The sequence below is a fragment of the Corythoichthys intestinalis genome, chromosome 1 (assembly GCF_030265065.1).
Source record: "Corythoichthys intestinalis isolate RoL2023-P3 chromosome 1, ASM3026506v1, whole genome shotgun sequence".
In the NCBI taxonomy this organism is placed as follows: Eukaryota; Metazoa; Chordata; class Actinopteri; order Syngnathiformes; family Syngnathidae; genus Corythoichthys; species Corythoichthys intestinalis.
The window spans coordinates 12327330-12337692 of record NC_080395.1 but is presented as its reverse complement, the minus strand read 5'-3'; the positions used below and the strand labels follow the sequence as shown (position 1 = coordinate 12337692).

Sequence of the window (10363 nt, the reverse complement as noted above, 5' to 3'; positions counted from 1 at the left end):
ATAATGGTGAAGGCGTGTGTGGCGGTTGGTTGCAGTAACAGAGAAGATAGACGGAGAGACTTGAAATTCTACCGTATTCTGAGAGACCCGGAGAGGAGAGCGAGATTGACTGCTGCAATTCGACGAGAAAACTGGGCACCAAACGATCACCACAGATTATGTAGTACCGGTAGTCATTTTATATCTGGTAAGATGCATTTAATATATATTTAGAGGGTTTTGGGCTGACAATCACAATTAAGATCATTGTGAGGCTAATCGCCGACAACATAGTTTCAAATTCAAGATGCTTATGTCTTCCACCATCATTACATTTTGAATAATATTTAGCTGGTACCAAGTGAAAGAAGCTGGCCTCGTCTACGGATAATCAATTAAACAGGTGTGTCCAAACCTTTTGCAAACAGGGCCAGATTTGGTGTGGTAAAAATGCTGGGGGCTACCTTGGCTGATTTACATAGAACAATATATTTAAACAAATTTTAGCAAGCCATTCTGTGTGTCACATTTGCTTTATTATTTTTTTTAATTAATAATTTCAACAATCTCGCAACTAGCCTTTGTGGCGTACTCTTTCGAATCTCGGGCTCTTGCGAAATACTGCTGCTGTGAAATTAAACTAGCTTCAAGTTGCTTCAGTTTATCGCTATGTATCTTCCCTGTAATCTTGTCGTACATGTCGGCGTGTCTTGTTTGGTAATATCGCCTCACATTGAACTCTTTAAAAGCAGCAACTGTCTCTTTGCAAATGAGGCAGACACAGTTGTTGCGTGTTTTATTGAAGAAATAGTCCAATATCCACCTATCCTTGAAGCGTCGGCCATCGCAGTCAACTTTTTATTGATTGTCGCCATTTTAGAAAATTGGAAGTAAAGGGTCACACAGGGTAATGTTGCCTAGGGTGCTGCTCTTTAAGTTTTTCAAACTTTCGTGAGAATAGGCTGATTTTGTGTGGACAAGATAGTTGTAGATATCAGGGTAGCAGATGTCAGGCAGAGAGGGCGAAGACAGCGGGTCGAAAAATATTGATTTAGGCATCAAATATGGATCTGGCGAATGGATAGACTGAAGCTTTTCTACATAATGCCTTTTATGCAACACATCCAATGAGTTTACAGCATCTGAAAGCACCGGGGCTTCCATGAATTGCACTATAAATTGCACGACAAATTGAAACCATTGAGAATACGGATAAACAATGACGGACAATATGGCGGCCGGATACAGCAACACGTCATTCTGTGACGTTGGTGAGTAGGGTCTATTTTTCGGCACAACACCGGACATACGGTTCTTGTCTCGTGACGTTTCTGGCGCAATGCATTGTGGGTTTTCGTGTATTGCACAACAACAACAACAAGCCCGCGACATGATCCTTTGCTAGGCATCAATTCTGCGTGGTAATCGTTGAAAATGGTACACTCGTGTTATGTGAAAGACCACCATTCTAGGTCCCATGATAGAAACGAATGCAAAAAGGATGTGATACTTTTTTTTTTTTTTAGCATTCCCGCCTGGAAGAGAAAATATGGAACTGCGATGAGTTGACCAAGAGGCTTCGAATGGTTGCAGCGGTGAGAAGAAAGGCCATCGCTTTTCATTCGTCAACTGAAAACATGTCGGTTTGTTCCCTACATTTCCATAAAGGTAAGTAACTGGAAGTGTTAATGTTCTTCGGATGCTAATACTGACTGCATTTAAACGCTTATGGCGTGTGGTTGTGTTGTTTACTTTGGCTAACCGCGCTAGTGTCTAAGAGAGGCTAACTGTAGCCCTACTGGCTAACTGTGCATAAGCCACAGGTGTTCACCGTATGGTACTAGTACACAAAAAAAAAAAAAAAAAAACAGATCATAGGTAACAAAGTAAGGGTAGTAATGAGGATGTAACAACACACCATGAATGATTATAAGTATGGGAGATGTGTTAGGAAAAAAATGCTATATTTACCTCCCGCTTAGGCTCCTGATATGCTTGACCAAGCTCTCTGTGGAGGAGACTACAGATCTACTAAATCACCAGAAGAGTCTTCTGCTTGTTTGTTATGCCTAATGATCAGTTAAACTTAAAAAAACAAAAAAATCTGTTGCATACACATCAGTGCCATATGAAGGCAGTTCCCACCAGTTTAGACACACTACAAAGCTTTAAAATCCATTTTAAGTAGCTAATGTTAACCTGTTGTATGACTGATGCAACTTTTGTAATTGCAGGAAAACCAGCATATGAAATAAATGAGGCAGACCCTGACTGGGCACCATCCTTACGCCTGGGACACACATAGTTCAGCCCACCAACGTGGACCGCTCTTCGAGATGAAGTAGGCGTGAGAAATTGAGGATGGAGGAAGACGGTGAGCTACAGGAGGAGCCTTCAGCGCCCTTCAGATGCTCCTTCTGACCTTCATGCACCTGCGTTTGGACCTGCCTGCATTACACATTGCACACATATTCCATGTTTCCCGTAAGACTGTGTACTGTGTGTTCAATGACATGGTGCCCTTTTTACATGCCAACTTGAGACGAACAATTGTTTGGCCCAACAGAGAAACACTCTATAAAACAATGCCTCACGAGTTTGTTGAGTCCTTCAGACGCAGAGTTGCAGTGATTATTGACTTTTCTGAAATTTTTACAGAGAAACCATCAAATCTTAAGGCCCGTGCGCAAATGTTTTCTAGTTACAAGCATAACTACACCATGAAATACCTAATTGGAATCACACCAGAGAGGGGAATTTGTTTCATGTCAAAAGGTCGCACAAGTGACAAGCATATCACCTTGAACAGTGCTTTTCTTAATAACCTTTTGCCCCGGGACATTGTCTTGGCTGACAGAAGCTTTGATATTCAAGAACACTTGGGTATGTTATGTGCAGAGGTCAAACTCCCTGCGTTCACAAAAGGTCGCTGTCAGTTAGCTGGTAGAGATGTGGAGGAGACTAGGAAGATGGCACATTTGAGGACCCATGTTGAACGGGTAATTTGTAATCTTTGCCAGAAGTATAAGATCCTAACAGGAACTATACCTATTAACTTGGTTCTGCCATGTGACGGCGAAGATTGCATATTGTTGGATAAGATTGTTTATGTAGGCCGTGCCCTTACATACCTTTGCCCAACTGTTGTGTAGTTTGTACTGTTATACGTGAAAGGTACCATTTACCGTTTCAGCCTTTCAAACTTAGCTGTTATTCATTTTTTGTATTTTGTTGTGACTTGATTATACTTAATAAAACATATTAAGTCATCTTGAATCCTATTCTTTGTAAGTACAGCATTTGTGTCAATACTGTATTACATGTATATATAAGTATATACATATACACACACACACACACACATAATAATGTTTATACAAAGGACGACAGTTTACTACTTTGGCCAGGTACTTTTAATGTTGCCAAATTGTCAGTTAAAACAAATCACAAACTACCAATCACCACTAACTTAAGTGGAGCACAGAGAGCAGAACCAACACATGTCTTTAGCTGTGTCATGCTGTGTTGACCAACACAGGTTTTTTCCATTTTGATGTCACATTCGCGTGGCTGCTTACCCGCAAAATTGTCAACAAAACAAACGTGACTGCGGCAGATGTAGTCCAGGTCACTGAGATACACGAAAGTTGGCGGCTCAGGTGTTCGTGATGACGGCGGTGACAACAACTCAATTTGAAGGCTCGGAACTGAAATATTTTGTAAATGTTATGGATTATTTAAATTCTGAGCCTTCAAATTGAGTTATTGACAGTGATGATTGGAATTTGTATACGTTGGGTCATATATATTTAATATTTTTGACTCCAGTGATGTAAAGTAGTGATTAGGGTGACCATATTTTGATTTACCAAAAAGAGGACACTCAGCCAGGCCTCAAGATACTTGAATTTTACTCAAAGTTCACTCAAAGATGTCTATATCAGTTTAAAATATTTAAAGTGTGCCCACGCACTCTGGATGGAAAAATGCAGTTTGACAATAAATAAATAAATAATGACTATGCAGACCCATTGAAATGTAGTCCAGTCAATACACATACACAGAGTAGGCTATGTGCCAACTAAACATTTTTATAAATTACTATCACGACAATTGTCCTTGACAAATTGTTATTCCCATTCAATTGATATTCTCATTCAATGTTCTAGATTTCACACAAACAATAACTGAGGTAAACTGACAAACTATTCAACCAGCATGTTTCCAAACGTAGCAATTCAAAACCACATTTCCCATAATGCCTAGCGTAGTTTAGCTTACTGATAGCTAGCTGAGGCAAAAATCAAACTTTGCTATAAAAGTTTACAATCATCGGCAGCGCAACAATGCGACACCAAACAGGATTTTACAGTCAAAGCTCCGACAGAAGTCAACAGTTGCCATTATATACGTATTTATCATTAAAAACTTAACAACTGAGCAGGCGTTGTGGCCAAATCGTCAACCCAGTAGATGGCGGTAATGCCTCATGATACGGGTAAACTGCCAACAAAAACAAGAAGAACTACTCCTTCCCTCCCTTCTAGTAGGAGCCATGTCAACTGCTGCTACCCAGCGGCCGGAGAAATTCTCTTCAAATTGGTCCCGTGAAAAATCATTAAAAAACGGACATTTTTATGAATTTAGAAAACCCGCCAGGTGTTGTGCCGAAAAATAGCCGCCCCGCGTGAAACGTCCCCCCTGACGGGAACGCTTATTTATAACGCTTTATTGAGGTGAAAACATCAAATATTTTCATGGACGCATTACAGTAATGGATTTACGTCTGTAAAATCAGTTTTAGATAAATAAATTACACAAAATACTAGTACTGTATTTTAGTAACAAATCGTGGATTGGGCCACATAACCATCTTTGAACAGAAATGTATTAGTCTACAGGTTTTCACGACCATATCCTGATGACAATCACACAGGTATGACATTTATTAGTTCAAGAAGAGTAAAATAATACATATTCACGGTACAAGAAATTTGTTTCCATGTCCATCGTTTGGTAAGAAAAAGCTGTTTGTACGAGTGACGTGTGGGCACTCAATAATAAAATAAATTAACAAATAAATAAAATAAATTAAATAAACGCTCAATAAAGCGTTATAAATAAGAGTTCCCGTCAGGGGGGACATTTCACGCGGGGCGGCTATTTTTCGGCACAACACCGGACCACGAGGATACTAAGTGAAAGTAGGACTTGTCCGGGCAAAAGAGGACGTTTGGTCACCCTAGTAGTGATGGAACGACCAAACGCTTCAACACTGAAGTTTTAGCACGTTTCTATTTCCGGTTCACTTGACGCAACATTTGTTTACCATCCGGGTTGTGCATTACTTAGGTGTACTGTTCTCCTAACCAAACGAGCGCCTTCAAAACATTCTCATCGGGTAAGTACCGAAGTAACAAGTTAGAGGACTAGACAGTCTCATTTTAAAGCATAGTGGAAGTCATTTGGCTTTATGTTGAAGCTTCGCATCTATACGTAACTTAGTTTAGCTTAGCTCGCTAGCTATTACACGTTAAACTAAAGCATTCCGATTGCTTTGGCTTAACGCCACTTTGTTTTCAGGAAAAGTAGATCGGTTAACATGAGAGTGATTACATTTAATTGTTTAAGACGCTTCTCGACTTGTCTTTAAGATGCGTCAAATTACTACTGACTGAAGGCCAACGCAATCCCAAACATCAAGGGTAGAGACATGGAAAATGAAGAGAGGAAATTCAGGTCACAACGAACAACTAACAAACTAAAGGAAATGAGGGTAAGATAATGACATTTGTTGTAGTATTTTTCATGCAATACATGACTTGTTTTGATGTAATAGGGATCAATGATTGCACAGAATCGATTATTCATGAACACCCCCCCGCCCACGCTTTTAATGTTTGGTTGTTTGGTACATTAATTACAAAATCTTCTCAGGCTAAACCAAACTACTATTTCAGTATCAAGTTAATAGTTATAAACAATACAACAATAATATATAATAATATATAATTTCCCTTCCGTCTACTTTCGACAGGTGAAAATTCTAAAACTGTTTCATCATTTAAGATAGATTCAAGTCAAGATTTTGCCGATTTAGGAGTTTTTTTTTTTTTTTAGATAAATAGTTAATTAGGTTCGCTACAAGAGAGCCTTCCAGAGAAGTCTACTGTTTTAAGATGGCGGCTGTTTACTAACACCGCACTTGTCTGTCATTTCGCATCTAGTTCTACATATGTATGTGATATCCACCGTTGCATTTTGTGGCCCTATGTTTGCAGCAACTAACAACTGGGCGGTGTTTGTAGCAGATGTCGGCCGCAGTTAGGCACAATTCTTTTTATATCTAGCGGCATGAGTTGAACGTGAAATTTACTCTCGGTCCGTTCCTCATTGCGTCCCGAAGACGGCGCTGACTGTGTTTTAGTTCCGCTTTACCTGGTATACCGTATGGGCCCGAATATGAGACGGCCCTGATTATAAGACGACCCCCTCTTTTTCAAGACTCAAGTTTGAAAAAAAGACTTTTTGAACACCAAATTAATTTTTATGCAGAAAATAAATACAGTACATCCGAAACAAATGATTATAACAATATATTTGAGAGAAAAAGCTTGTTATTTTGCCTCATTCAGATCTTAACATCTGAACATTTAAATATGTAAACTAAAGTGCAATCACATTTGTAAATGAATGGCTTCTGGTTTTTGAAATGTAAATAAACCAATCTATTGTGATAAAACAACAAAATTGCAATAACTGCATTAACCATCAAAGTGACGTCTAAATGTAACTGTAGTTTTGAAACAAATCTGGATAGGGAAAAACATTGCAATAAAATAATGCAAACTGGTTAAACTAAAAAGAGTAGCTGAGATCTGTCATGACAGAACATCGCTTGCTTCAATGATATCTGGCGCCATCTAGTGTCTTGAATGGGGGGAGTAGCTGAGCTCTGTCATGACAGAATATGATATCTGGCGCCATCAAGCGTCGTGAATGGGTATAATGTCTAGACCACGAATATCAGACGACCCCCTCTTTTTCAGTGTTATTTCGATGCAACAAACACCGTCTTATATTTGGGCCAATACGGTAATTAAATAATCGGAATTTGGATGTTTGTGAATCGTTCTCTAATCTTCCACAGCCGAATCGCGAATATTCTAAGAATCGGAAATTTCGCTCGCCTCTAATGCATGGTACGAAAAATATAATAATTACCTTGAATCCTCAAACAAATCACTCCTGAGACGTTCCTTCCTGCTTGAATGCGGTGCACCTTTCATACTTTTTCAACCTAAATCTGGCGTTGGATTGCAGCGTGTGTTTGAGAATAACTGCTCTTGATGCTTGGTGTGGGCAGGCCCCCTACGTGAAGACGCAGTGTCTGGGGAAGGTGACCCGTCAATATAATTATGAATTCTATGGTTATACATGGTGTCACCTATAATATATTACCACATGCAGGTGAATCAAGGACATCTAGACATTGTCTCGAAAAGGTACAAAAGGTGTTGCATCTGGATGCTTCGAAAGTAACAAATGTGCGTGCAGGGTCTTTCCTCTCCCCCTGGCTTCTTCGTGGGAGCAAATGTCTCTTCCTTGTGTGTGTGTGTGTGTGTGTGTGTGTGTGTGTGTGTGTGTGTGTGTGTGTGTGTGTGTGTGTGTGCACTCTTCTTCTCGTGTGCAAGTACGTTCCTTTTTGTGTGTAAATGCGCTCTCACTCGCAAGTCTCGCGTGCGGAAGTACTACCTGCTCTACGCTTCCTAAACCAAAATAAAAGCATGCATCACAAAAAAGCCAACAATATTTAAAAAGAAAAAAAAAATAGAGACTCCAGTGTCATTAAGTTGAAGTCACGTAAGTCGGGTACGTCCTAACCCGAGGACTACCTGTATTTCTCTCCATATCTCTGATGTCAGCAAATCACAAGATTTTTTTTTCTCACCCAGTGTCCCACAGATGTCAGTGTAGAGGATCTTCACCATGAGAAGCACGATCCCCTCCACGTTAAGCAGCAAGAGGACTCAGAGATGCCGTACATGAAACAGGAAGCAGAGCCAGAGACCCCCGACATGAAAGAAGAAGACCAGGAAGTTGGAATCCCCAAATTTCCAATGGGTGTCGGCGTGAAGAGCGAAGAAGACGAACCAAGCGAAGAGAGCGGCGCAGCGAACCCTTTGAGCGACAGCTCATTTCAGCACCTGACAACAAAAGGAGATCAACCGGACAGCCTCTCAGCTCCGCTTTCGGACAGCGACGACATAACGTCGCATTCTTCTGACTTTAATAATGATGAAGAGGAGGATGACTTTGACCAAAATGCTTCAAAATCTTCAAACAAGTCATCATTAAAAAAGGACACAAAGGAATGCGTGGTTGGGAAACCATTCACCTGCACACTTTGTGGTAAAAGATTTTCTCGGAGTTTTACTTTAAATAGACATAAGCCCATACACACTGGAGAGAAGCCTTTTGCCTGCACACTTTGCGATAAAAGATTCATCGATAAGGAACGTTTAAACAAACACACAAGAACACACACTGGAGAGAAGCCTTTTGTCTGCTCACTTTGTGGTAACAGATTCACTGAGAAGACTAATTTAGAAAGGCATAAGCGTACACACACTGGAGAAAAGCCTTTCGCCTGCACACTTTGCGATAAAAGATATTTTTGGAAGATTCATTTAGAAAGACATAAGCCCACACACACTGGAGAGAAGCCTTTTGCCTGCACACATTGCTGTAAAAGATTCACCGAGAAGGGAGTTTTAAAGAGACACACAAGAACACACACCAAAGAGAAGCCTTATGCCTGCACACTTTGTGTTAAAAGATTCATCGAGAAGACTGATTTAGAAAGGCATAGGCGTACACACACTGGAGAAAAGCCTTTTTCCTGCACACTTTGCGGTAAAAGATTCTTCGATAAGAAAGGTTTAAACAGACACACAAGCGGACACACTGAAGAGAAGCCTTTCGCCTGCAAACATTGTGGTAAAAGATTCTCTCAGAAGACTTATTTAGAAAGGCATGACCGTACACACACTGGAGAAAAGCCTTATGCCTGCACACTTTGCAGTAAAAGATTCACCGAGAAGAGACTTTTAAACAAACACACAAGAACACACACTGGAGAGAAGCCTTATGCCTGCACACTTTGTGGTAAAAAATACTCCACAAAGGAATATATAAACATTCACATGAGAACACACACTGGAGAGAAGCCTTATGCCTGCACACTTTGTGATAAAAAATACTTCGCAAAGGAAAATTTAAACATTCACATGAGAACACACACTGGAGAAAAGCCTTTTGCATGCTCACTTTGTGGTAAACGATTCGCTCAGAAAGGACATTTAGTAATGCACGCAAGAAGCCACACTGAGTAAAACGGTGGCGTCACCAGGGCGTGGCCATGCCCCCCCCCCATAAATTTGTTGGCCACCCCACTGACCACCTCGCTTGCCAGTATATCGTTACATTGTTGTAGCATCGGTTTTTAGAGGTGTGCAAAATTTCCGATTCTTAGATTATTCACGATTCGGCCGTGCAAGATTCGAGAACGATTCACAAACATCCAAATTCCGATTATGGAAATATGTCAAGTAAAGCGGAACTAAAACACAGTCATCGCGGTCTTCAGGACTCAATGAGGAACGGACTGCATTGCGTCCTGAGAGTAAACATCATGCTTGTCATTACACGGGCAAAGCTCAACTCACGGCTCCGGTTCAACTCATGCCGCTAGATAAAAAAAGAATCATACCTGACTGCTGCCGACAGCCACTACAAACTACGTCCACATCATGCTAGGGTAGGTAATAGGTATCATATGTATGTAGAACTAGATGCAAAACGACAGACTCAACGCCGTTAGCAGCACATGTATTGAAAACTAAATGCGCAATGACAGACATGCCGGTGTTAGTGACCAGCGTCATCTTAAAGCAGGAGACTTCTCTAGAAGGCTCTGTTGTAGCGAACCTAATTAACTTTTTATCTAAAATACTCCTAAATCGGTAAAATCTTTAAAACAGTTTTAAAACTTTCACATGTCGAAAGTAGACAGAAGGGAAATTATGGAATAACGGGAGCAATTTTAACAACTTTAACGGTTCATTCACAACAGTAATTGTATGTAGTTTAAAGCTGCTGATACAAAATGGGGACTTGAGTATTTTATTTACTGTTTTGAACTGTTAACTTAATACTGAAGTAGTCGTTTATTTAGTAATGTGTATTTCTGGTTGTGTTTTCAATTTGTTAATTCAGTTTTTAATGACATTGTATTAATTTATCAATTCATTCATAGCATATAATTATTTTTAAAAAATAAACATGAATAAAGGGTTGTTGTTTTTTTAATTATACAAGCAAT

The 10363-nt window shown here is 40.0% G+C and overlaps 1 protein-coding gene across 1 annotated transcript; it reads left to right on the top strand.

Moving 5' to 3' along the window:
- Window positions 1-5197: 5197 nt before the first annotated feature.
- LOC130918804 (gastrula zinc finger protein XlCGF57.1-like) lies at window positions 5198-10328 on the top strand. Its single transcript, XM_057840887.1, has 3 exons — window positions 5198-5380; window positions 5634-5755; window positions 7935-10328. Exons 2-3 carry the CDS (start codon window positions 5693-5695, stop codon window positions 9372-9374), a joined length of 1503 nt encoding a protein of 500 aa, XP_057696870.1. The 5' UTR covers window positions 5198-5380; window positions 5634-5692; the 3' UTR covers window positions 9375-10328.
- Window positions 10329-10363: the final 35 nt, after the last annotated feature.

Bases quoted from the DNA above. Each gene is read 5' to 3' on its own strand.
- LOC130918804 (XM_057840887.1), top strand. From the start codon at position 5,693: ATGGAAAATGAAGAGAGGAAATTCAGGTCACAACGAACAACTAACAAA. The intron at 5,756-7,934 runs GTAAGATAATGA...TTTCTCACCCAG, and splicing joins ACAAACTAAAGGAAATGAGG to TGTCCCACAGATGTCAGTGT.